Consider the following 27,163-nt stretch of genomic DNA (forward strand, 5'->3'; position numbering starts at 1 on the left):
CAGTGGTTGAAACAACCTCTGTCCCAGCTCGGACATGATTACTCCCCAGGCAGCCGGGGTAGGGAAGACCAATGTGTTCAGCTCAAGTGACTTCGTTGCTCAAGTTGCTTCTTTGATGCCTGTGCTGTAAAGCTTTGTCAGTATCTGCACAGGGCACCTTGTCATGCTTGGAAGCTGCTCTTTTGTCACAGAGAGAGACCTAGACACACAGCAGAAGCCTCCTGCCCCTCCCAAGACTAGATTTGCTGCATGCATGAGTCCTGCATGGAGCTCTAGTTATACCTCCAACCAGGCAGCCTGCAGGAGGCTACTTCTCCAGCTGAGCAGGCAGAAGCAGTGCCGGAGAGAATCAGAGGGAGCCACGCTGCTGTTAGAGTATTACTATCACAGGCTTTCAGTGAGACGGGGAAGCTTCTCTGATCAAGTCTGCTTACCACTGTCCTGTCACTGCTGCAAAACACTAGTCAGCCCAGGTTGAGGCTAGCCTCGAGGTGGGTGTAACCTCTCTGAAAACTCCACAGCACAAGAAAGGAGGTAGAAGGGATGCAGAGGAGAGCATTGTGTTCTTCCAGCCTAGAAGAGGTGGTGTGAAAACCAGTGAGATGGGAGGACTCCTCACCAGAGCCAGGGCATCATGGTACATTTTGTCCATGCAGGCATTTCTGGTGCCCCAGTTGCCACAGTGTCAAGAGGCCAATGTGATGCTTCTGAATTTACAAGTGTCACTGTTGGATGGCAGAGAGCTGCTGGATTACATCAGAGGCCCTCCCCGCCGAATGGGTAACAAGGCTTTGCCAAATGAAGCGCTCATTGGAGTGGTAATAGAAACATCCATTTATTAGGAAAAACAACCTTATAAATAGTAAAATGTGGGATTGTTAAATTACAAAATTTCCACTTCTCAGGCTCAAGGGATCTCAGAGCTGGGAAAAATGAATGGATTTTAAAAAAAGGGCCCACTTCTAAACAGAACCATAAGCATTAACTGTACATTTATTACATGGCAGCAACTTTGAGGCACTATAGGTCCTTTTAAGACACACAAACTGCCCCCCATGAACTAAGACAAAGCGATGCCAACACCCAAATGAGTTTCCAGCAGGCATTCTGGTAGGAGAGACCAGGTATGGATAGAAATTAGTACCGTTCTCTTCAAAGATCTAAAATACAGGTCTGATTATAGGAAGGTTCACAGAATGAGGTGCACTATCCACTGGTGTTCAACAAAGGGGAATTAATCCATCTGATCCCAGATTAGGACATTTGTCTCCCAGAAATGGCAGTGTGCAGTTCATCATCAAAAGGACACGGGCCTATTTATATTTCACTCACCAGCTATCCTAGAACAGAGCCACTCTGTCATTTTAGGTTCCCACTTCTGTTCACATAGAGGACATGGCCTCCTTAAAAAGGTGCACGTGACCCTAGCAATAGATTGGTATATGATCAGTGTAACCCCAGCAGGGCAGATCTGGGCAGGGGTTTGCACACACACTTCCCACATATGAACTTGGGTTTAAATTTTTTTTTTTTTTTTTTTTTTTTTAAGAATAGTCCTGGTTCCCCCCACGTCTAGATGAAGCCAAGTGCTAGGTATTAAAGTTGCTTCTTAAATTTAAGGAGGAGGGGTTCTTAATAGCAAATGTTTTCAAGAAGAATAATTTCCAGTAAGTGAATTCCTAACCCTGCCAGTCACAGTCGTGACAGTTCAATTCCCTGAAAAGCAATTTAAGCAGCCAATTGGAATCTATTTCAATTTTTGATCCACTCCAAGGTGGATCATAGTCCTTTTAAGACACAAATAAAGAGGTTCCCCCTCCCAGAAGCAGTACAAGTAGCAGCACTTTAATTTCATTTTAGCCACTTCCTTGGGGATTATTAAATTACAGGCAGGTAGGTACCAGAAAATAGCTCATTAATTCTCCCTCCCTCCCTTTCATACAAAATTCCTGAGATTCCCCCCACCCCACCTAAGTTTTAACCAAAATAAACTTTGGTAACTTTCAAAATGTCAGAGCAGAAGGAGATGTCCAGCTGACTTCCCAGTCTGCTCTTCTCCTCGGAGGCTTGGGAGCCGTTCATCTTTTTACTTAGGCCAAGAGTCACTAGAGCAGAGTCATGATACGCAGAGCCGTTCTCTTCCCCTCCTTGCCCTCGTTCATAGGTGAGAGGACGAGCTGGACTCCAGCCTCCATCTTGCAGCACTGGTAGGAACTCTCAGGAGTCCTGGTTGTTTCCTGTCACATCATTCCCACAGCACCGATACAGATGCTAGTCATGCATCAGAAACACTGGCAGTGGGGCAGGTTGGTGGACAGGAACCACTGAATGACAAAAGTATAGGGGCCTAATGGGAATAGAGAAGAACCAATATCCAACATCAACAGGGACAGGACAGCAGAAGTCAAGCACAGTTCAGCATCCCACCCCTCTCTGGTTCTTGCTTTTTCCTTCCAAAGCAACAGCTGGTCTTAGCTTCTCTGGTCCAGGTCTGTTGCTCTCTCTTGGCTCCAGATTGCAGAGACAATGAGTTTTTAAACCATCTCCCGTGACGCTGTCCTCTCAGCTCTCACCTACAGTTCATCGTCTGAGAGCATCAGCACTCTTTTCTCAATGTTTTTGCTTCTTTTTCTATTTTGCCCGTCAGCCTTGGGTGCCGGGTGTCCAATCTGCCCAGGAGCTTGTGTCCCTGCCTCCTGCATGGACTGCTGGGTGTACTGCTGGTATGTGGGGGAGAAGTTGTGGATGGCATCCTGGACAATGTCCTGAGGGCTCATTGTCTCCTTCAGCCCACTAGAGATGCTCTGCATTGGGGCCACGTTTGCTGAAAGCAGAGAGAATTGTTATGAGTGATCCACTTTTAAAAGGAAGTGCCTCGCTAGACAAGGGTGATGGGAGGGCAGGAGGGACCAGACAGAGGTCCTGAGCCTAGCGATGTATAAAACCTCTGGCCAACAGAAAGCGAGTCCCAATATGCAGCAATCAAAGCACACTGGACACGTTTGATTTTTGAGTGGTTACATTTTGATATGCTCTTGTAGAATTTGAGATGAGTGAGTGGGTAACGCGCAACAGAAAGGATTAAATCCATTGCTATCTAAATCCATCCACAGATTAAAAGTTCTGTGTCATTGTTAAATGGACAAGTAGAAATGTGGACCAAGAATTAAAGCTTAGTGCTTTTCTTCAAGCCATGAGCAAGTACAGCCTACATGGAAGCTAGCAGGCGGGTAGCATGCAGAAATATAGCACGGTCCAGATACAAAGGGTGAAACACCTTTTCCAACAAAGAGATAAAATCCATCTCCTTGCATGAGGCCCACACCAAGCCAACCTGCTCTGACTCTCAGGATCCCAGAGATCACAGGCAGGTCAATAGCCAGTGAGAGAGAAGGATGCTCCGAGCAGAGTAAAGCTCTCTCTAAGTTTCCTAGGGAGGCCATCCCTTGCAGGATGCACATCCCATGGCACCATTTAGGTGAAGGGTTTTGTTTGCCATTCCTGGGGGAGAGGAACAAAAGGCCAAACTAGTCCCTTCCCCAACTCCGCCCCCCCCCCCCGCTTTTCATTCTCTTGCACATTCAGCCTTTGGAGTTTGCAAAGGACCCAAGGCCACAGAGCACACAAAGGACCAGCCAGATACCTCCCCATTATAAAGAGTCCAATTCCTTGAAAACACTGCCACCTATACCACAGGACCCCAGGGCATGGAGACCCTGCTCCGACAGCAAGGGCTGGATGGGAAGTCTTCTAAGGCCATGCTGCTCCTCCATCAGCAATGCCAGTCCTTATTGGAATAACACAAGGCTTCCCTGTGTAGTAACACAGTGTAGTAACTGCAACATTCCCATCTCTGGAGACAGAGGCCAGTCATGGGATTTGAAGTGAAATTTGGTGCTTGGCAGGAGATAACTCACCAGCTTGGATGAAATATCCCTTATAAAGGGGATGCTATTACAGAGAACAACTGTCAGCATGATTACAGCAGCACCCGGGGGGGGGGGGCACACTCTATATCGGGCTCTGTTGTGAGCAGCAACCATGTCTTCATAACACAAAAGAGTGGGCAGCCCAGTTCAAGGCAAGAAGCCAGGACAATGAGCAGTGGGAGGGAACGGGAGGGGGCCTCCAGGACACATTTCAAGAGGTCAGCTACATGCACAACTTGACAGTTCTGAATCCTTTGACACTTTCCTGACAACATTAGCTGTAATATTGGCAATCCTCTGTCCCAGCAATCCCTCCTGAGAGGGCTCTTCCCTGCCATTAGCAGCTGCCTGAAGGCACCATGGGGAAGAGAGCCTAAAGGAAGGATTTAACAGCAGAGAGCCAAGAAGCTTTTAAGGCTCTTTACTGTTCAGCTGAGAACACGATCCTCTCATTGCTTACATGCCTGGGGACCCTGGAAAGTAGAAAGGATGGCTTCAGAGGGTAGTTACCTGTTGAGTTTTCCTTCTTCTCTCTGTATACCTGGCAGGTAAAGGCATAGCGCAGAGCAATGGCGGCAAATAGCATCTCAATGCAGATTATGAAGTTCTGGTAGCCGGCAGCTACCGTTCCAGCTCCCACCTCCTTCCCATCAATGATCTGGACCTCAGGGATCACCCCACACTTCTCCAGGATGGCCAACAGCATCCCTGTAAAGAGACGCAGAAAGGGAGTCAGTTCTGGTTCAGGGCGTCCAGTAGGTTGTATGGCTACCACAGATCCTTCTGCTGCCTCCCAACTTGTTGGGTGGAGGGATCAGGTGCTGGGAGAGAAGACGGGCCGTTCTCCCGGAAACCCCAAGCCCCAGGACCCACCTTGCCAGAAGGAGAGGAAGATGACGGCCTTGATGGTGAGGAACTTGAGGACTGGCTCAAAGGGGCGCAGGAGCTCCAGGGTGGCAAAGTAGAAGAGGAAGAGCGCGTACAGGGCCATGCTGACAGAGAAGTTGTAGATGATGGTGATGTAGAGGTATCCGCTGTGAATGCTGAAGAGAGGGAGTTACTAAGCTGGGCTGCTGGAACTACACCCAACCAGAGATCACACTGGCAAGTTGCCAGGAACCTAAATGGTACAGGCTGCAGCCACTCCTCATCTGCAACACAGAGGCTACATGGAGCTACAGAGACCCAGATCAAGAGGGAGTGTTACCTACTGGAACTTATTCTCTCCAGCTGCAACACCTCCTCCCCACTTAGGATAACGGCACCTGCAGCCCTATTGCAAGGGGCTCCGTTTGGCCGGCTGACAAGTAGCATACAGAAACACAGGAAATTGCTACCAGGGTGGCTCACTAGGCTAAGGGCTCCTTGGTAGCAGGATGGGAGTTTAGAGGCCCAGAAAGATCTTGGTCCAAAACTTAAAGTGCACAAATACAGTGAGTGGAAACCAGCCACAGTCTAGCCCTGGAGTTAAAGGAGGGGAGAGGCCCAAATTTGTATCTGGATTAACAGCATAAAAGTCTTCCCTTGATTCTGAGGCCTGCGGATCTGTGGAAGGCATGCAAAGCCCTCCTCACCCCAGTACACCCCGCACCCGCCCACCCATGGCCGCGGTTACAATCACAGGGCTTAGAGCTCTCAGTCATTCCTGTGCGGGAACTTGAAATGGTAAGGGCAACAGACCATCTCTCCCCATTCCAAGGCTTGTCTGGGCCCTGTTGCAAAATTAAGATTACCATAGACTGCAACCCCCTTGAGCATTCACTGTGCTAGGAAGAGCTGGGTCCCCAGTAGAGTATGGTGCTGATCCAGCAGCCCCAAGGAAGAGCATTTAATTTCCCCATATCTGGTTTTCTTGTCCCCACCACTCTCAGAGCAGCTCCCATTGAGGAAGAGTGCCCTGGGGATTTGGGAGGGGGAGGAGAAATGCCGCTGCCTGTTCTTAGAGGAGAGGACTGATGCAGCCATCTCAGCCTAGGGGGAATGGGCTGTCCCACAGTCCTCGCAGTCTCACTTGAAGTCGCCATCATGGTATTTCCCGAATGCCTGCAGGACAATGGTGATGATCGCCATGAGGGGCTTCACAATGCAGAACTGCAGCGTCGCCTGCAGCAAGAGAGGGAAAGACTCCATGCTATTTCCAGCTCTGTGTTCGAGAGAGATCCCGCCACCCTCCCACCGGAGGCACTCACTGGCCTCCCCAGGATGGAGAGCAAGGAGCTCTGGCATTTGGAGGGGCAGGGGGAGGGGGAGAAAGAAAGAAATTCCTCCCTATGGAGCAAGCACTTACACCACTAGCAAGGGTGGCCAGCGATACGGAGTGAAATAGACCAGCCCTGGGCAAGTGGCATGTCTGCAGCCACAGTGCACCTTCCTGGCAGGATCCCTTCCCTGGCATCCCAGTGAAGTGCTCCAACCCAACCAATCCTCCCCCCACCTGCCAGGTCTCTCTGTGGCCTTCCTGTGGCAAGAAATCCAGTCCTGTCAGCTACAGCCTGCCCCTCATCAACCCCTCCCCACCCTCCAGGTGCTCTGCAGCTTTGGCAGGTCTGTCTGTGTTGTACGTGCCGTACTTTGCACAGGGTCCCCAGCCCAGAGGTTAACTGTTCTTAAGGAGCTTCCCTCTGGGCTCATTCATGAGCAGCGCAGTAAGGAAGCAGGGCTGTAGCCCCATGGGATTGTCATGAATAGCAGCAAACCCATTTAGGATACATAACTGAAGCTACCCTCCCTCCAGCCCAGGACAGCACCCATACAGATACGTGCCAGAACTTGCCTGGTGGCAGGCACCTTGGGTAATCAGTACCCATGGCTAAAGGAGATTGGGAGGATTTAAAACAGGATCTAGGCACCCCAGCGGGAGGGGACCCTGACTCAGCAATGAGTGAGTCAAGAGGCAGAGCACATGACACCAAGCACAGCTGATTGCAGCTGGCTAGGTGCCTACTGGACTCGATACACTGCTTCACTTTGGAGGAAAATATCAAGAACTCCGGAGCAGGAGGGAAGCATGAACGCCTCCAAAAGGCAGCAGGGAAGAACAGCCTGCCCAGAAAGACCCCTCCAATTTGATGGAGCAGGGCTCTCATTTAGCCTTAATCTATGAGCTAAACAGACAAGGCCAGAGACCAACCTGCTTGCAAAATCTGAGGAACCCAATGGAATAGGACATTCCTTGCAGGCAGCAGGTCCCATAGAGGCAACTGGACCTAGAATCGGAACACAATGAGAATTGGTGATGTCGGTTCTAGAGAGAAAGCCAGTGAAGGGGGCCAAAGAACGTGATAGAGACTCGGACTTACGCAATGGGCTTCCCCCGGATCTCAGACATGATGGTGCTCTCCCCTCCAAGGTACTCAAAGCAGAGGCTCAGGAAGCTGTAGATTACAAACGCTGACAAGACAAAGATGGGCACGTGAACAGTGGATTGATGAGGCAGGGAGGTACCCATGGAAGGGCTACGTACACGCTACACATAAGTATTATTAGTTGCTTTCTGATAGTTAACCATGTCCTGCCTTCTAGGGAAGAGTCAGGGAGAGTTTGTTCCGATGAGGTAACAATTGCAGTGGGAGAGCTCTGTGGGTGGAGCTTCCTGAACTGGTCTGACCTGCAATCAGCTCATTTCCTTGGCAGCTTGATCATCTAGTTGAAGTAAGTTTCATTAACAAACCTAATTCGTTATTTTTCCCCATTCACCTTCAGACTCTTACTCCAAACAGTATAAAATGCAATGGTGTCAACCAACCAACTTGAACTCCAGTGGGCTTAGGGCTCAAAACAACCCAGTGTCACCTACTTCTTGGCCGAGTCCATCCGTTTCTGAATGACTCAAACCTTCACTTTCAAAATATTGCATTTCTGCCACAAATGGTTGGATTTAAAAAAAATTCCTTCCCAATACAATGTGGATAGACAGTGCTGAGTTCCTGAGCCTGCAGACAAACTATGCCTCTGCGAGGTCCCTGTTAGTAGGCCTTTTTTCTCCCTGGCTGGACTTCCATTGGGCTCTCTCTGCCTGGGATTTTATTTTGATTCATGCAAATGCTAAAAGATAGTGCCTGTTCATACACACCGGGTGCCGTTGTATTTAAATGATCGTACACAAAATCCCCAACGCCCATAAGTGCAGCAGTACCATTTAACATAACCCACTCCCAGTGAGCCAGGCAACTTAAAAATCTCAAACCCCTTCCCCTGGCAAAGCCAGGCAGCTAACAAGCACATACAGCATGACTGGGTATCTCAGACATTGCAGATGAGAAAGACCCTAGCAGCTCAGCTAATCAGGCCAGTCAGCTAGCCTGGGAGGGACTGCACATACAGTCCTGTTGAAACTGATCACTGAAGAGGGAGGCAGTGTCCCCCCACCCCCAGGCAAGCATCTGTTAAACTGCTGGAAACACAGACTTTGCTCTTGACATATTCTGAGCGTATTGATTGCACTGCAGGGAGTCTGACCTCTGGGATTTGATGCGAAGGGGGGCAGCTGGCGGTATCCACCCTTGGAAAAGGATTGGAAATATTTGCTGTTTGATGAAACCTGGCGCAATCCAGAGACAAAAATTCTGTTCTTCGGAAGTATTTGAGCCACAGGGATAATGGGGGCTATGGCCGTTTTATTCCATTTTGCTCTTAGCCATCTCTGGCAAGGTACTGCTAGCTGCCTCAGGTGGGACTCCAGAAGCAAGTAGTCACCTCAACCCTCCCCTTCAGTTTGGTGATGGAATTTTACCAGGCGTTCCCAGGAACATTCATTTCCGCCCCCACAGCCCCTACTCTCAAGAGCCTCCACCAGTGCAACACTGCAGCCTAGGGGCCCATCTCCATTCAGCACCAGTTTTGGAGACAGGGAGAGGAGTGGGTGTTGATTGTTTCCATTGGTCTCTACAACAACAAACCCAAGAGTTACTATCAGGCAATCTGCAGCCTGAAAACTCTCCCTGGGTTCCCTCTTGGACCCTGAAACACTGATCTGATTTGTGGGTCGGGTGGAGGGGGAGATGCCAAGTCACCCTGATGTGGCATCTTGCCTAGCTTCCACTGGAAAGGGGAGACAGAAAATCCTTGTGCCCTCCACCACAGGTTCCTCCTGCACCATTCTTCTCCCCAGCTCTACCATAAACGCCTCCCCGCCTTGCTAACCTTCATAGCAGTCACGCACAGAGTTGAAGTACACATAATACTGGTGACTTCCAATGAGGAGGAGGCTGAGCCAGGAGTCGAAGGCGTAGATAGGCACGATGAAGAGGATGCGGATGATGTAGCGCTGCTCATTAGGAATGGTGTAATTCCTCAAGTGCATGTAGATCTGGGGAAAGGGAGAGTCTCCAGGCAATGTAGCGACATTAAGACCGTAAGAGATACCTCCCGAAGAGAAGCCTAGAAGCAGACCTGGCAATAGGCCAGCAGGCATCTGTTTATAGGGGCAGAAAGGAGCATCCCTAGGCGGTTTTCCAGTCTTCATCTCCCTCCTGCCCACTTCTGACTTTAGATCTGTTTCAGGGAGCAAGATCTCTTGACACCTGAATCAGAATCCATCCAGATACCCTGCCAGACTCCACCCGCCACCACATGGTCCTTGCAGCCTGCAGGAAGCACATAAACACATGCTGCCAAGACATCATGCCGAGGAAATCAGAGACTAGCATTCCTGCAGGGAGCAAGTGCAAGCGTGGGAGGATTAATCCCATTGGCTAGAGGCTTAAGATCTCCACACAAAGTACTGCCCACACCTCAGTCCTACCACCAAGCACCCTGCTATTCCCGTCCCAGGTCCTCTACAGCTTTGCCAATGCATGTTAGTCCCGACCTGTCACACACAATATAGAAGTAGAGTTGGAGCACATCTCCTACTCGTTCAGCTTGGGACTCCTAAGCAACAATTACCAAGAGTACAAGAACTTTGCTGTTACATGGGAGGGGGCAGGGAATTCTATCTCACAAAACAAGTGGGCTGAGATCAAATAACTCCTTTCATTTGTGATCCCAACCAATTTTAAATTTGGATCTGCAGGGTGAAGAGTCAGCGTGTCTACCCCACTGCACCAGCTGGCCCAGGAATTAACTGCCATACGAATACTAATGCTGAGCTAATACATTCTGCTTTCAGCCACACCAGTGTAAATCTGGTGTAATTCTACTGGTTTCAGTGGAGTTACTCCAGATTTACACCTGCATACCGAGAACTGGGCTCTGCGGACAAAAATTTCAGTTAAACCCACAGAGGAGACCCGGCCTCAGCCAGCAGGTTTCACGTGTTGTTAAGCAGGGAATGGGGACATTAGGAAATTCAGACTCCCCAGAAAGGAGAATGGAGGACACTCCCTTAGCCTCAGAACTGCTGACGCTCTAGGAACGGTTACAGCTTCCCTCTGGTGTAAGCACTTCAGATAAACACAGCGAGGAAGGGCGTGCAGGCAGCCACTCCGGGGAGCTGAAGGACAAAGTCTGCTCTATCAAGCTGTTAGCATCAGGTTTGAAAAGGCTGGACTCATCCCCCCCTGTAACATGCTGGTCTGAAATTGGCAGAGGCACCTGCCGTAGACACTATAATAGGTGGGAGGCCACAGCCAGGAGATGGAGATGCTTGGCTGGAAGTAAGGGAAGCAGTTAGAGACAAGGAAATAGTCTGTAACTAGCTTAGGCATGGAAGCATTCAAGAATCCTGAGATTCAGTTGAGTCCCTGAGCAATGCTCAGCAGCTCCCTTTCCCTAGCTCCCCGCTCCCCCTAATGTGTGCATGCACCCAGGTGACAGCACGCACACAGATTCAGGGGAACACCCCTCTCCCTGCAGAGTCCTGCCCTTACCTGGTGGATGGTAAGAATCAATGCCGACCACACAAAGATTCCAGAGATCACCTGCGCTACCGAAGTGGTCAGGAAAATTTGCTGGCCATCTTGGGAGTAGTTCTGGAGGGCCCTCAGCAGGGAGTCGTCTTCAGGGGAGAGATGGCTGGAGTCTGTCAGAGGGAAGATCTTGGTCTGCAGCGTGCTGCCAGCCATGCTGGTCACCCCTACACCGCCCTCGGTGGAAGAGGACACGTTGGTGTGCGTGGTATTGCTCATCTGGCAGAGAGGAGAGAGCAAAGGTAAATACAGCCAGGAAGGCAGTTAAGGGAACAAAGCAGCATACAGAGAGGGGGCAATGAGCAAAGGTAGAGCAGTGAGCAGCAGGAGGCGGTGGAACACCAGGAGTCAGTGTGAACGGCGCACAGTGTGAAGAGGGGCCGGGGGAGCGAGGGGCAGGGAAGCACAAGGAGAGGAGAGAGGAAAACAGCAGGGGAAGCATGAAGGGAAATGCTCAGCAGGCGAAAAGATGTTTTGATCCCCGACAAGGTCTCAGGCGTTAGCCCTAGAAGCTGTGATGGGCAGACAGGTTCGGCTAACACGAGAACCTTTTCCCAGTAGCCTTCCTCTCGAAGCAGGGATTTACTGAAATGCACAAAAAGGTCTGGGAGCCTCTTTCCTAGGCTCTGCCCACAGGCAGGGGTAAATATTGCCCACAAGGCAGTTCCCTGGGTACTTCCAGTCAGACTCTCATGGGCATCGTGGGGTTCTTACAAGAAAACTGGTTCCCATGTGGCCCAGAGAAGCAGCGGCTTTTGGGTTCTTGTCCAACATGGAGGGTCACTCGAGAGTCTCTTAAAAACCAACAAATCACTACATCATCTGCTTCTTCACTCCTACTGGAAGGATGCCCACAAAACCCCCATGAGCTCAGTAGAACCACCTTCAAGAATGGAGTCTCCTGTACACAAGAGTCAGCTTGGTTCCCTGTTTGTCCATCCTTGCTTCATGTGCACACTTCCTGGTCTTTCCTCCTACTCTTCCCCGGCAGGGGCTTGTCACACATTAGGGAAGGAAAAAGGTCTCCTTGCACCTGCGGGAAATAGTCTCTGACCTGCTGCTCAGGGTCCCCTATGATCCATTTCCCTTGCCAGTCAGGATCAGTGATTTAAGGGCAGGAGTAATGACTCATCTCAGTCAGTCAATAGAACCTCAAACCCTTTCCCACTCAGAGATAGAGGTAGATCTTTGCCAATAAATCATAAAGGCACCAATTGCCCAGGCAGAAATTCCTGCTGACATGCTGTGCACATATCACCATTGCCTTGGGAATGCACAGACTTGTGGCTGCCGTTCTCCTTGGTGGTCTAGACCAGCAGCGAACACTGGTGCAACCCTAGAAGCCAGAGGACAAGCGCTGCCCACAGCTCCCAGAGCCACAAGCCAAGAAAGAATAAAAGCTGCAACCATTTCATGGTAGGATATGAGAACAGGAATCTCTGGCAAACTACCAACCATTTCCCGCAAGATTCAGAGGGCACCGAAGATCAGGGAGCTGACATAAGCTCTCTGTTCAATCTCTGCCCATCTCAGATGGTTTCAAGACAGCAGCCTTAGGGCCAGGTGATGCATAGAAAAACCTCAGGGAAAGTGAAGTGGCCTCATTCCACTACAGTTCTAAGACACAAAGGGCACCTTGATTCTGCCCTTGGCTGCAATTCCCACAGTGTCTATGTATCCAAGATCAAACTGGATACATTTTTAACACTTAAAATAGCTGTTCTACCTAGCCGCGTGGTCAGTGTACCATGCACCGGCCAATGTCCTCCATCCCAGAGGCAGCTGCATTTCAGTGGTGCTGCATCTCATAGCTTGCCAAGCACTTTGGGATGCATGTAAAAATTCTATTTTGCCAACCCTGAAGCATAGCAGAAAGACTAGAGTCCTGCAGTCCAGTTGGGGGTTCCATCAGCTCTTTAGGAAATCACCACCATAGAGTCAGCGCAGTGTCTGGTAGGGTTCCCCTTCTCAAGCCAGATCTCAAAGGCAAAGAACAACATATTTCCAGAGCAAACAATGGTCAGCATGTTCTGGGCACCACATCTCATGTCTGGACACAGAGAGAACCAATCTCACAACACACTTCTATTTATAGTGGGGTCTCAGACCCAAAGGTCTCCAGACACCCCAGCTGCCATCTTTGGTCTTTCATTTCTTCAGCTAAACTGCTTGTGTAGCACCCTGTATTCCAGGAATCCAAATAGTTTAACATGTAGCTTTTAAAAAAGTCTTTAACAAGTTTCTCCTGTAAATTAGTAAATTAATAGATTTATCCATTTTCCCCATTAACTAACTGCATCTCCCTGAAGCTAACCCAGAAGTTTTGTTTGCCCAAACTCCCATGGGCTAGTGGGAGGAAGGTTCCGTGTTAGAGGTTGATCCACGCTATTAATAACTATTTAAATAATGATAAAAGCAAGAATTCTCCACGCAGCCTCCTTTTCCGCTCCCCGCACAATTCCTACCTTGCAGGAGAGGAATTCAGATGGTGTCAAGCCAACAGCCACATGCACCAGTGACTAAAAATATCTCTTCTCCCCATTGGTAGGGGAAGGGCTGGGTGAGAAGAATTCACATGTAAATGGAGAGGTCCCAACTGCAGGCGGTGTTGCCACTCAAGTTGGCAAGAGCTCAGAGTTCACGCCCAGAACATCTGTACCTGGGAAAGGGAAAGAAGAGAAAGACAGACAGGTGGAGTGAAGGCGAAGATCGGGTTACCAAGCAGTCACCTGACTGCCAGCTTTCTCTGTGTAACAAATACATTGTTGGATTCACAGCTCATTTCACAGCCCCCAAGGTCCAGGAAGTGGGATTCAAGGGAGAGCAGGGAGCTGTCCTTTGGACAAACTGATACACCAGAGACCCTGCCATATAAACATTAACAGGACGGCATAGATAGCACGGGGTTCATGGAAACGGGGAGGACGGAGTAAAGATTGTGTTTGGTTTTTAACAGCTATGCCCTTCCTTATTTGCTTTGTGATCAGCCCTGGAACAGCATGGTACAGTAGCTGTGTGTTAGTGCTTGGACAGCTGGTGGCGGCCAGGCCGGGTCCAACCCCTCCTGCTTCCTCTGGGAAGGGGAGGAGCAGTTTTATGACGTGATCCAAGTGCAGATAATATTCCACCACAGGGAGGGAAAGCCTTAGTGCCTAATCTGTGAGGCATTGGTATATCTGGCAGGTTGGTAATGACACAGGGAAGCAAGAGAGCCATGTTCCTATCTAGTCCTATTTCTTCTATCTGCAGTGAGCCAAAGGAGGAGATGCACCATAGACCCAGAAGACTTGCCCATTAAGGCTGTGTCAGGGGAAGGACAAAGCAGTAAATGATTTATCGACTGTATTGTAGTACCTAGGAGCCCCATTCAAGGGCCAGGACCTTGGCGTGCTAAGTGCTGTACAAACAGAGCAAGAATGGCAGTCTGCACAGATTCCCCTAAGCAGCTCAGGAACAGCCCCCACCTCTTGACGCGAGCACCCGTCTGAGGCAGGAAGGCCATATGGGATGGAGAGCCATTTCATAACCCAGTGCCTGCTGGGAATCTGTATGGACAGCCTCAGCTCCACCAAGCACGGGGCCGAGAGCTTTGTCAGACACGTATGGATGCTAAAAGCAGTCTTGAGGCACAGAGAGCGCCTGCTCCACCAATTATGCTGGTGGGTTTCCACCTATTTATTTGAAAACTGCGCACCATTAGAGAGTCTCAGGGCTGCTCTGTTGCGTTTTTACTTTGGTCACTGAGTCGCACACTCAGAGGAGGGGGAAAAACCTCCACTCTCCAAAACTAAACCTTTAAGGCCAACTGACCCTGGGCACTTTGGCCCAGATCCTTAAGGTACTTAGGCTCCTACCTTCCATCGATCTCAATGGAAGGTAGGAGCCTAAATACTTTTGAGACTCTGGGCCTCCATCTTCCTGCCTGCTCGCCAAACACTCAGCTTCTTCGATTCTGCTCTTTATTGATCCAGAGCCAACTGAAGTCAGTGGGCGTCTTCCCATTGTCTTTGGCTCAGGCCCAGAGACCTTTCAGGATAATAGAATCCTTTCTAATAGATGACTGGGCACCCACGTAGGGCCGTACAAATCAAGAGAGTTCTACCGCTCAATCTGAAGAGCGCCATAACACGGAGCACATGGGTGCACTTTCCATCACAGTTCAGACTCCTACGGAAAGCGAGGAAAATTTCGGAAGCTTCTTATTAAAAGCCAAGATGACTCACTCTGATAACACAATTAATCAACAGAGATACATCTCCCCAGCAAGCACAGAAGGAATAGCACCATGAGCAGCCTGAAGAAGACACAAAATATAACAAGAGACTCTTAAGAAAATAGAGGAAAATGTTGCTGCAAGGCCTCTAGACAACACAACATGCCCTCCCAATCCTCCAGATACCCAAGAACATTTGGGAGGCAAACATGTAGGTATGAGAGCAATTAACATGTGGACAAAAAAAAAAAAAGGAGATTGGCACACTTCAATCAAAGCTAAATTCCAGATGTGTTTCTGCTCTGAAAAACAACTCTCAAAATGGCATGGAGAGGCTCCATAATTCTTGTATCTCAATCAAATCTGATCACTTTACAAGAGGAAGGAGATATTTTTCTAACAGCCAGTACCACAAACTCATCCAAGGCCCAGGCAGTCCAGCTGGGTTATTTCCTGCTCATGAATCACCTCCTTTAACAAACATTATGCAGATCACATCATGCAGATCACATCCTGTGTTCACACCTTTGCAACCTCTGCTGCCCCAATTAGTCTTCGTTACAGGTGCATGGCTGCAGAGGAGTAACAGAGCAGAATTGGATCTGTATTATCAGCATCATGGGCAAGGATGGGGGAGAAGGAAAGAACCCAGCCTGCCATATGTCAAAGTGATCTGGGGAAGACTGTCAGATTCTGGGTTCATTGGGCTGGGGAAGGGATTGGGAGAAGGGAGGTGAAGGAGGCACTTTTCACCTGTAAGATGAGAAAACAAGATTTGGAATCATTGACATGTGACAATAATGGGACACACACACCCCCCATTCCATTTTAACAGATACTTAGAGCAGAATCACACTTTCAGAGGATACAGCACTTGCTCCAGCATCAGTAAAATAATTAAGGCCTACATAAACGCACTGGCCTTTTCAGCCCTTCAGGGATGGTTGGGTTATAAGTAAAATGTGTTTGGTCTCATCCTACTAACCATCTGCACACACCTCACAATTGATTTGACACAATTAGCAGACTGTGCCTCAGAACTGAATTACCCAGTGCGAGTGGCAGCTTTCCATCTGCCTTGGGGGCCTGCACTGAAGCAACCGCCTGGGTGCCTCGCTCTCCATTGCTTGAATCAGGGCAAATCTCCGAAGCAGACAGGCCTCTAGTCCCAACTCCATCACCACAGGCCAGCCCCTATCTACACCCGCTGTGTCAAGTCCATTCCTCCATTCACTCACTTCCAACTTTTCTTTACCGAACTGAAGGCTGGACCAGGCCATGGAGCCAAATGGAAGCCACAGGAGGCCCCTGCGTCGGAAGTTTCATCCAACAACAGGCTGAAATGGCAACATGATATTTAGTGCTGACGCCCCAGCGCCACAGACTGCGGAGCATGAGCTGAGCTCTGTGGAGATAATAGCACCTGCCCCTGAGGCATCAGGCCAACTCTCCCTTGTATTCAGCCCTCACTGGAGCCTATTGTAGGTTCCTGCTCCCCCGCTTTAACAGGAAACGTTTCTCTACCACCCCACAAAACATACACCACTTCTTGGCCCTTTCCCTGTTCTCCCCCAATCCCTCCTCTCTAAACTGTGTGGAACTGAACTCCTCTGGCTGCCCTGGTTTAACATTTAGGATATGACTCCTCCCTACCCCACAGCTTGCATCACACAGCCAGAGGCCCAAACAAATGGCTTTGGGGGTGGGGATGGGAAATGGTTGGGCCAAATCGCCTATTCTTAGCAGCTGCACCCTGGCACATCAGCAGGTCTCTGGCTTTGATCTTAGCCAGCTGATGGAAAATGTTGTTATCAATAGGTTTTATTAGCTTTCCTAGCCCAGGCTGAAAAGGAGTAGGAGCAACAATCAGGAATAGCTATGATTACATAGCCGTCAATCCTGCTGAGATTACTGCTGTTGTAGGACTTAATTAACAGTTTATAACAACACTCATTAAAAACAAAAACCTCCACATAGTGCTGAGTTAGAATTCCCAGCTCTGGAATGTAATTAGATACCAGCTGTGCTGGGTAACTGGTCATTTCCAAGCAGCTAAAGACCCATTTGCTTCCAAAACAGAACACAGAACAGCAGGAGAGTTTAGGGAAAGGAGAATTGATACAGCAACTAAGCAACTCATACCCTTGACAGACCATATTAAAGGCCACATCTAATGGAGGCCAGAGCTTAAACATGTCAAGCTATGTCACAGTGAATCAAAAATTCCTTCAGTGTAAGACCACCACTTTATGGCAAGCAGGAGATGATGATACTGCACACCCCAGTGTTCAATCACAACTAATATCACACGGCAGCTAACTCATCCCAGAACAAACAAATCCAAAATACAGATAACTTCAATTACTGGGGTGACCCAAGGACAGAACTTTCTCTTAATCCTAACTAGGAGGGGCTCCTTGAAGTGTGGTCTAGTATCTTGAACATCAAATTGTGAACCAGGGTTTGTGGGTTCCATTCCCAGTTCTGCTTCTAACTCACGTGCATCTGTAAGATGATTATAATACAGGTTTCACCTGCCTCACCAGGCTGCTGTGAGGCAAAGTTAGGGTTTGAGACACTCCAAAAAGAAGCATGACATATTATTCAAAGTCACCCCATAGATACCTTCTGGTTCTGATGAGTCAGTGCAACTGAGTTTCAGCTTTGAAATTTCAATCTCTTTTATACTGTACATTAAATTGAAGTCTACGTGGAACTCAGCATCTCAAGGCAGGACATTACTCATGCCTGCAGCTTGCACCTTAATTGCACCCTTCAGAGTTGGGAAGGATAACAGAACTCCCATCAATAAGCATCGAACAACTGAGCTGTTCCTCACTCAAGCAGGCACTTTTTACAACATATCCGACCACTGAATGGAGAAAAACCAGTCCTACTTCCCACGGGACAAAGCAGACACTTTCCACTGATGAAAAAGAACATGCCATTCACCTGCACCAGTCTTGCTGCACTGCAGTCACATGACCTAGAAGGAAGTGCCCTTTAACCCACTACTACACAAACGCCACTATAAGTGAGGCACTAGCTATGCCCCACCCCAAGCCTATGTTTGCTATAGGATAGGATTGGAAAGCTCCTATCAAGCCAGTCACCAGCAGAAGCACAGATCTTTCCTCTTAGCAGACAGGTCGAGTCAGCTGGGTTTCCATGCTAGAGTCTCTGCCATCATTTTCAGGGCAACCTGCCACGTCTTCATCCCTAAACAGATCCCTGACTGGTGAATGGCATAAGATTTTAAGGGATTGTCTTCCCCAAAGTGCTGATTGCAGAGACAAAGTCACTCAGCCATGGGGATCATGGCCATCCAAAAGGATGCCAGCTCTCAGGACTGAGTGCATCATAGAGCTGGGTGGGGACTGTAGACCAGGCATGGGCACCCCTGACAGATCTGTATGAGGGGCCCTGAAATGGAGTTGTGGAGAAGGTTGCTGCAGATTAGAAGCAAGGGGCATTGGCGGAGCTGTGGGAGGGGACAGCACTGGACATAGGGGCTGGGTGCAGGTCTGGACCCAGGGGCATTGGCGGAGCTGCATGCAGCCCTGGCTGAGGAGCGCCGCAAGGCAGGATGGAAGGTCTCTGCTGTCAGGGTACCTGCTCCCTGCATCCCCCAGGTGGTTAGTTTCCAGGCCCCAGAGGCAGCCAGCTCAGGCCAGACTGGGCACAGACTGCCCCCACCCCTAGGCCGCAGAGCCAGGAGGTCCAGCCATGCCATGGCCCAACCACTTTTTGGCTGCTCCACACCTGAGGGGCGCTGTGCCCCAGCTCACAAGGCCACTCACTCGGCTTTGGGGCTCAGGGGCCAGGCTGCTGGGGGAGGGTCTGGGGGTGGGGGGTGGAATCTGTGTCTCCCCCTTTCAGTGGCGCTCGCAGCCCCTGCCAGCCTGCGCTATCTCGGGGCAGCGTTTCCCTCCCCCATGCGCGCTAGATCCGGGACGGGGAAGGGGACTCACCGGCCCCCGCCGGCCCAGGGCTCCACCTGAGCCTGGCCGCCTCCGCCGCGCCCGCCCAGCGCCTTGCTCCGGGAACCGATGCTCTTCGGACTCGCCCTGCGGGGTCCCTTGGCACCTCCCTCTCCGGCACCTCCACCTGCCTTCCCCCGGAGACTCCTCCCCCCGGGTCCGGTCACCGCCCCCTCCCCGGGAAAGCCCTCTGCCCTCCGGCTCAGCCTCTCCTCTTCGCTGCACTTTCGGCCGTGTCTCCCCCCGCCCCCCAACTTCGCTCCCCCGGTGCCTGCCGCCTCCCAGACACTCCAGCCGTGCCCGGATCCTGGCCGGGCTCCCGCCTGCCTGGCCCCATCCTGAGACAGAGGCCCCCCGTTATCGCTACTCGTTCCCCCCTCCTTCCGCGCCCGGATCCCTTGGTAGCAGACGAGGCCGGTTTGATTTCCAGAGTCCTATTTCCAGAGTTGCAGAACTTACATTTCACTCTGCCACGCTTCCCTGCTGTTTCGTTTCACTCCTGGCTCAGAGCTCCTCCCCCGCAAACACCTAGGCAATCATAATCCCTGCCCAGCCCCACGGTTACTACACCCAGCAACCCCAGCCTAAAGCTGCGCCTTCCTTGTTCCCATGCTCGCCTACCGTATTTTGAAACGGTTGGGATCTCATAGTAGATCAGTGCATGATACCTACCGAATCGCGCCTGGCGCTGGCTACTGCCCAGGAAACCAAACGGAAGTGCCACTTGCATAGGGGCCAGCGAATAAACACAATCTTCACGCCGTAGGCTGGCACTGTGGCTTGGAAAACTTGGAATTCGTTTGGGGTTTGGAGAAGCACAATTCTTGGCCCTCGCTGGGAATGGAATGACAAGCAGGGAGCTCCCCTTGCCGAAAGGGTCAGGGCCATTGCTCTGTTTATTGGGATACACACCTGCCTTTGAGCCACAGCTGTGCATAAAGCCCTGATGGATTTGTTCACACTGGTCACCTGTCTCCAGGGCCGGCTTTAGGCCAATTCAACCAATTCCCCTGAATCAGGCCCCCCCCCCCCCCTGCCTGTACTGCGTGGCTGGTGAGCTGGTGTGCTGTACCAGGGGTGGCCGCTCAGGGGGGGGGGGAATTTTAAGGGCCTGGGACAGCAGGGTTGGAGCCCCCCCCCTTTTTTTTTTTACCCCCACAGCCCCAGCCTGGAGCCTGGGGGGCTGGGGGCTGGGGGGGGGGCTAAAAAAAAGTCCAGGGCTCCCCTTTTCTACCACCCCCCCCTTCCCTCTCGAGTCCCCCCCGCTCCCCCCAGCTCCTCAGCTGGGCTAGGGGCTGGGGGGGGCTGGGGATTCCGGGGCCCCCCAAGCCCCCCCCCCCCCCTGCTGCCTGCTGCTGCTGGGTGCTGAGGAGGGGAGGGGGAGGGGGAGGGGGTGGGCCCACCCACCCCCCAGCACCCACCCCCCCCCACCCCCAGCCCCCCCCCCCCCCCCACCCCCCCCCCCCCCCCCCGCCGCCCCCCCCCCCCGCCGCCCTGCTGCCCCCCCTGCCTGCCCTGCCTGCCCCCCCCCTGCCCTGCCTCCAGCAGCCCCCCCCCCCTGCCCCCCCCCCCCACCCACACCCCCTCCCTGCCTCCTGCCCCCCAGCCCTCCCACCCCCCTGCTGCCCCCTGCCCTGCCCACCCTGCCCCCCAGCCCCCCCAGCCCCCCCCCCACCCCCCCTGCCACCCCCCCCCCCCCCAGCCCCTGCCAGCCCCACTCTCCCCCCTCTCAGCCCCCCCCCCCCCTCCCAGCCCAGCCCCCCCACTGCCTGCAGCCCAGCCCCCCAGCCAGGAGCAACCCCCACACCAGGGGGGGCAGGGGGGGGGAGACACTGGCACCACCCAGGGGTGGCACACAGGGTGGTGACACACAGGAACAGGGGTGTTTTCCTTTCACATTGAAAATTTTTTGACAGGTTAGGCTTTTTCCTTTTTTGTGGTAAATTTTTGTTCTGTAAAAACATATAAATACAAAAAAAAATACTACTGTACATCCCTTAAAAAATACATTTTATTTTAACATGAACTTTTTGAATATTTTATTTATTTTTTTTTTATTTTTTATGTTTAAATTTTTTGAATTTTTTTTTTTTTGTTTATTGCTTCCCTGTCACTTCCTAAAAATTGGGCCTGTCTCTAACTTAAAACATGTAGAGAGACAGTAAAATACCAGCCTAGCCGACTGCCACCTTAAGGACCAGCCAGTTGGCTTCCAGCTTCCCTGTCTGCCTGCAGATGTGGTGACAAACAGCATCTCTTAATACCTATGGTGGCTGGCCCTTGTAGCTTCTAGGCAATTAGAACTGATTCTCTTCAGAGCCTAGTGGTACTATTGTGTATTGTCATGGGTGGGGGTGCAATTCAGGTTCAATTTGCATGATGTCTTTATTCCCTGAGCTGGTAGGGGCTGCACGTACAGTAGGAGCACAATGTTCAGATGTTCAGTACTGGGAACTGATTTGTATTTTTCAGTGGAAATCCCTAAATCAATACAGAAATAATATTGACAGACTTTAGCAGGTCTTCCAGTCCTCCTTGGTCAGAACAATAGGAAGGGAATGAGAGTGGGGAATGTAAAATTGGGGTGGGGGGGGGAAGGAATTTTAGATTATGACACAGATGCAAACCCCATGGCACTGGGAAATAAAATTCTGAAAAATGCAATTAATTGCATTTCCCTTAAGGGGACTCTACAAGCCTGAAGCTTTTAAACCCAACTTTTAAAATGACACTTTCTGATACACAATCCTGATATTTGAAAAAAATATTACAAATGTGTAAGGTTTTTCTACTCCTCTACCGATGTTTATATTTATAAGGGTCCTTTCAGCCAGGGAGAAACTGACTAGAGCCCCTCTCTTGCAACTGGATCTAGGGAGGTAAACCCTTGTGCCTGTATGGAGCCCTACTGAAGTCAATGGGGCTTCTAACAGACCCAAGCATTCACCAGTGAGGATCCAACTGCAGGATCAGGGCTTGGCCTATTCAGTGAAGCTCATCATCACAAAATAAACAAACTGGGGAAAAAAAGGACTAATATTTTCATTTGATAATTTCTTTCAGCGACAGCAGTGCTAAGTGTTACCCATCACTACAGTGGGTACTATATTTCAAACAAGTATACTTTTCAAGTTGATGGTTTCTCTTTAGTGGCAGAAGACAGGGTACCCCAGCATGGTATTAACTCCCTCACACTGTCAATACTTACAACTCTTTCCCACGGACCCTAGTCAAGTGTCAAAATTTATCCCTACTTTAAACTGCATACAATTACCACTGACTTTATTCTGACTCCAAATATTTAATTTAAACTGATCATCATGGGAAATAAACAGGTAACATTAAGCATTTGCCAATGTGTATTTTTATTCATTCTACATCACATTTTACACTTTGCAGCACAGCATTTCATTGTTACATTGCTTGAAGCCATTTACTTCTCTGGACACTGCTGCAAAGCCATGTGCAGTTTTCCAAATATACATCCCCCCCCCCCCCCAATGTGATGGAAATGAAATTTCATTTTGTATTGAGAAAAACATTCTAACTTCACTGCTTAACTGCACAGGCTCCAAACCCAGCAACAACGGCAAAATCGCCCAAAGTTCTACATGGTAGAGAAAATTCATGAAATCCTCAACAGGATCCAAAAACAGCATAAAGGCATGTTTTGTCCTTTTAAATAAACAGTGGTAGGTCACTGACCCAGGATCCCTTCCTTGCATTCAGACAGCACAGCTTCACCACACTTGGCAACTTCGAATCAACTCCTGCAGCGCTTTTATTCCTTCCATGCTCTTGTCCTTCAAAGCTATAGCTAGGAGAACAGGTTTGTTCCCAGCTTCCTGAGACACAAATGTCACCAGGTTTTTAGCACAAACATGGATGAGGGGCTGAAAAGCAAAAAAAACCACAGTCCTTCAATTGAGAGAATCTTCCCACCCTATTAATTCGCTACTAATGGAATGCTCCTGGAATATCTTTTTACTAAGCATATTAAGTACATTAAGGACTTATCTATACTGGACTGAAACTGGATTTGCTGACATGTAAATGTAAAGACAGCCAGGTCTTTACATTCACCACAGACTTTGAAATGGTATCATAGCCCTTCGTTAAAGCCACACAATAATTTTGATAGAATAATGTAGACTTTAAAAAAAAAAAAGGTGAGGCTAAGGGCATTAGCAGGAGAAAAGGGATATAATTCCCTTTAATTGGGGTTTCTCTAACAAGTATGCCCAATTTGTCCAGAATTTACTTAAATATATGTAGCAAGATGGATGTATCTGAAGTTTATTTTTGTTTGGTTTTGTTTCAACACTGGTTTGTGGGTTTTGGCAGCATGCATCACCGCAAAAGGCTAGGCAGGAAGTACTTCGTTCTCATGTTAATCAAAGTCTTCCTCAAGGTTGTTTAGATTAATTAATTAACATACAATACAAAGGAGCAGATATATGCAAGACTTGGGGAAATGAATTCTCCCATAAGTAACAGGAAGAGCCACTAATTAACATAAGGTAATATCAGAAACTGAATATGCTCTTCTGCTCCATTTTGACCAGTGCACATCACACCAAGGCTGTAACCATCCCACATGAAGAAAAGAAAGCCTATTATTGAAGGGTGAGAACTACATAAAGATGAGCTAAAAGGAACAGGAACCTGTCACATCGCTGAGTTGTCGCCCCCCCCCCCCCCCTTGGGGTTAGCAAGCAGCACAAGATAGTTCTGACTTCACTGTAAAACCAGGTAATCTTGCAGTATTCTGTAACTTTATATTTAGTGCCTGTCTAATTGATGTTTTCCAAAATATATTATTTTCTTCTCTTATTTCTGTAAAATAGTCAATCAGAACTCATGTTAAGCCAAAATGAATTGGATAACTGACTTATCTAGGGCAACTGGTGGCAAGCACAGTTAGGGGGTGGGTGGGAAGCTGAAGTCGATTATGAGAGAGGCAAAGGTTTGGAGAAAAAGAAGTGGTGGGATGGGAAAACTGACTGGGACATGCACCTGCGAAAGGCTAGAAGGCCATTACCCTTGCTCCTGCACCACTGAAGACAATGGGAGCTGCAAAGCACCATAAGAATAACTGAGTATGAAGTGACAGATCCCATATATGCCTTCAGTGTAGATTCAATTAGACATTATGTTAAATGCCAGTTGAATGCTCAAGCTTTATTGATGAACCACTCCTCCCCTAATACAGGATTCTTTAATCTTACCACTGCACAACTACATATCAGCTGCTTAGCAGGCTCGAATTTTGAGCTAGTGAGAGATTCCCCTTCAATCTTCAGGACCACGTGCTCTGCTTTGTACCTCATCTGTGCCCAGCAGCACTTTTGTGGTGAGTGAAGGTTTGCTGATGTCACTGGTTATTGTGCTGGGGTCCACAGAGACGAGCGTTCCCATCTTCCCATACTGCGTCACCACCACAAGAATGGAGTTGGAGAAGGCCGTGCACACCACTTCTGTTGGGACACCCCTCACCACCTCCTCTCTCTGCTTCGAAGTCACAATAGGTTTTGCTGCCATGGCAGAGGTCTTAATTGCTGAGTAAAATAATATATTAGTATTAGATATAAAAACAGTAACTAAGGGCCATAAAAAGGCTTAATATTTTCATTAAATTTAAAATACCGGTTAAGTTGTTTTAATGATATAAATATGCCCAGCGATGTAAGCAACAGGTGCAGCTGTATATAAATAATCAGGAACATCTGATGCCTGGGTGTATCTGACTCAGAAGTGAATTTTAACTGCCCATCATTAGAGAGCTACACGTAGGCTACACATACGAGTTGCTATTTATAGGTTTTTATGCCATTCATAGTTTGACACTGATTACAACTGTTTTTGTGTCACATACAGCAGATCATATAGTCGTATGAGGCTTGGGTCCTGACTCCCAAAGCGAGGTCTCCTGGTTCCTACTAGAGCATGGTTTCTCTCAAGCAGTGGCGTAGCCAGCATGGGATATTTGGGTGGGTCCCGATTTCAGGTGGGAAAGGGCAATTACGGGGAAGGGACTGGGAGGGCACGAGGGATGGGGGCCCACCTTCCCTCACCTCCTGCAGCTGGGTGATGGATGGACCCTCTGGCCACGGGCTCGCCGAACACACACCCAGCTCTGCTCCCCGGCTCCCTTCCAAGTCCCACTGCCAGGCCTGGCTCCCCCAGGCAGTGACCCTACCTTTTTTGAAGATCTCCTCTACCGCTGCCGGACACCTGCTCGCTTGCCCTCCTCCCATTGGTGGATTAGCCACCGGGCCAACCCAGACCTCCAGAAAAATGGGCGCTCCCGCACCCCCACCCACTCTGCCCATCCGACACTCCTGCCAGGGATTGGTGGGAACACCAGGGCTTTCCCCGTTCTACCCAGCCCTGGCAGAAGTGCCAGCCAGGCAGAATGGAGCAAGACCCACGCCCCAACCCTGACAGGAGTGCCGGGCAGGCGGTTGCAGTGGGGCAAGTGCTGGGGCCAGAGCAGAGCCGGGGGGACCCTGAATGCTAAGTGTCTACACCCCTGCTCTCAAGATGGATCAAATCCAGAACCATTTTGCCAAACTCCCCTACCCAAATGTTGAGGATTGAGATAAAACGGGGCCAGCAGAACCACCCGTCTTGTGCTTAAGGGCACCCCTTCTTTGGAGCCTGGCGTTCCCAGGCCACTGATTCCCATTATGCATCCGTTTTACTTTGACCGAAATCCCGGGGGAAGACTTGGGCTGATCACTCACAGCCACTATTCGCCCAGTGTCTCCTCTGTCCTCCTAACACCCATTGCTCCCCCACGGACGGACCGAGGCTGGGTCGGGATCACACCAGGATCCCAACCCCCGACTAGACCCTGGACTCACACCGTGATCCCACCCCCAGACTCTGGGCATGGGCAGGGTCAGAGTCACACCCGATCCTACCCCGAGACTGGGCCATGGAGCCCTGGGCAGGGTCGCGCCCGCCAGGATCCCACCCCCGGGCTGGGCCGTGGGGCCTGCGGAAGGGTCGCGCCCGCCATGGGCCGTGGAGCCCGGTAGGGAGCTATGGGCCCAACCAGCTCCAGCTCTCGTCCCGGTCGGAGCTCGCCGGCAGCTGCAGCCGCCCCGCCTCCAGGCCCAGAAAACCGGGCGCCATAGTAGGGGCCTGGGCCGGGCCCGGCTGGGAGGCGAGACCGGCCCGGGGCCCGCCCGGAAGAAGGCGGCGACCGAGACCAGGGCCTGCCCGCACCGGCCTCACCCTGGCAGTTCCGCCGCGTCCTCCCCTCTCCTGCCCGGCGGCTCCCTCGGTCATCGGCCGCCGCTGCTCCCGCCGAGCCCGCTCTCCGCGCTGGGCGCCGCCGCTGAGTCACTCTGAGCCCGCCCCGGCCTGGGCGTCACCCCGGGCCCACGGAGCGGGGAACCCCCTCTGCATCCGGGCCCCTCTGAGCGGGGAGCCTCCCCCGCACCCCATGGGGCCCCACAGAGCAGGGAGCCCCCTCTGCATCCGGGCCCCTCCGAGCAGGCAGGTCTCCTGTACCCCTTCCGGCCCCCACGGGACCTCTCCAGCCCCACCGAGATGGGAGTCCCCCTGCATCTCTCTGGCCCCACCAAGTGGGGAGCCCCTCCTGCATCCATGCTCCATCCGATCTGGGAGCCCCCCATCCCCTCCGGTCTCCCCTGCATCCTGGCCCCAGTGAGCAGAGAGTGCCCCTCACTCCCCTCCTGGCCCTGCCAAGTGGGGATCCCGCCCCTGCACCTTCCAATCCCATCTCTCCCCAGCTACACAGTGGGGAAGATGTCCATGCACCCAGCTCACTCTAGCCCCCTCACTTATCCCTCGCAGAGCAGGGAAGTCCCCTCCGTACCTTATTCCCCACAGACTCTCTGTCCCCACAGAATGGGAGTCTCCTGCACACCACACCGCACTTCCTCCAGGTCCCACCAGCCCCATACACAGGGAAGGCCCTCCAGAACCCTGCTCACCCCATTCCCCATGGCCTCACTGAGCAGGGGAGACCCTTCCACACCCCTGCCCTACAGAACTAGGTAGGCCCCCTTTCAACCAGATCACTCCTTACTTCCTGCAGTCCTACAGACCATTATGGACACTCATCATACCCCAAGGCAAATGGGGAGGAACCCCAGCTAACCTGACAGCCACAGCCCCATCTCTGGCTCGCCTTGCCCAGTGCCTATGAGGGAGGGTGGT

The 27,163-nt window shown here is 50.8% G+C and overlaps 2 protein-coding genes and 1 long non-coding RNA gene across 13 annotated transcripts; 1 reads left to right on the plus strand and 2 right to left on the minus strand.

Annotated features, from left to right (window-relative positions):
- Positions 1 to 810: 810 nt before the first annotated feature.
- Positions 811 to 19,844, minus strand: TMEM184A (transmembrane protein 184A). 7 transcript variants are annotated; one of them, XM_039492587.1, is made up of 10 exons: positions 19,643 to 19,843; positions 13,243 to 13,436; positions 10,739 to 10,996; positions 9,072 to 9,237; positions 7,229 to 7,319; positions 7,060 to 7,135; positions 5,941 to 6,032; positions 4,803 to 4,972; positions 4,440 to 4,637; positions 811 to 2,824 (listed from the first exon to the last, which is right to left on the minus strand). In XM_039492587.1, exons 3-10 carry the CDS (start codon positions 10,994 to 10,996, stop codon positions 2,574 to 2,576), a joined length of 1,302 nt encoding a protein of 433 aa, XP_039348521.1. In that variant the 5' UTR covers positions 13,243 to 13,436; positions 19,643 to 19,843; the 3' UTR covers positions 811 to 2,573. The 7 variants fall into 7 exon arrangements, with proteins under 7 accessions (XP_039348521.1, XP_039348525.1, XP_039348522.1 ...); XM_039492591.1 differs by lacking the exon at positions 19,643 to 19,843 and adding an exon at positions 19,430 to 19,562; XM_039492588.1 differs by lacking the exon at positions 19,643 to 19,843 and adding an exon at positions 18,962 to 19,111.
- Positions 7,492 to 24,299, plus strand: LOC120373764. The gene is made up of 3 exons (XR_005585700.1): positions 7,492 to 7,580; positions 23,536 to 23,722; positions 24,183 to 24,299. It is a non-coding gene; the product is annotated as an uncharacterized LOC120373764 (long non-coding RNA).
- On the minus strand, positions 22,317 to 26,370 carry PSMG3 (proteasome assembly chaperone 3). Of its 5 annotated transcripts, none has more exons than XM_039492597.1 (3): positions 26,213 to 26,370; positions 24,296 to 24,528; positions 22,317 to 22,863 (listed from the first exon to the last, which is right to left on the minus strand). In XM_039492597.1, the coding sequence occupies exons 2-3, from the start codon at positions 24,509 to 24,511 to the stop codon at positions 22,711 to 22,713; spliced, it is 369 nt and encodes a 122-aa protein (XP_039348531.1). In that variant the 5' UTR covers positions 24,512 to 24,528; positions 26,213 to 26,370; the 3' UTR covers positions 22,317 to 22,710. The 5 variants fall into 5 exon arrangements, with proteins under 5 accessions (XP_039348531.1, XP_039348533.1, XP_039348529.1 ...); XM_039492599.1 differs by lacking the exon at positions 26,213 to 26,370 and adding an exon at positions 26,031 to 26,050; XM_039492595.1 differs by lacking the exon at positions 26,213 to 26,370 and adding an exon at positions 25,897 to 25,918.
- Positions 26,371 to 27,163: the final 793 nt, after the last annotated feature.

The sequence above is a fragment of the Mauremys reevesii genome, linkage group 10, assembly GCF_016161935.1.
Source record: "Mauremys reevesii isolate NIE-2019 linkage group 10, ASM1616193v1, whole genome shotgun sequence".
Taxonomy (NCBI): Eukaryota; Metazoa; Chordata; order Testudines; family Geoemydidae; genus Mauremys; species Mauremys reevesii.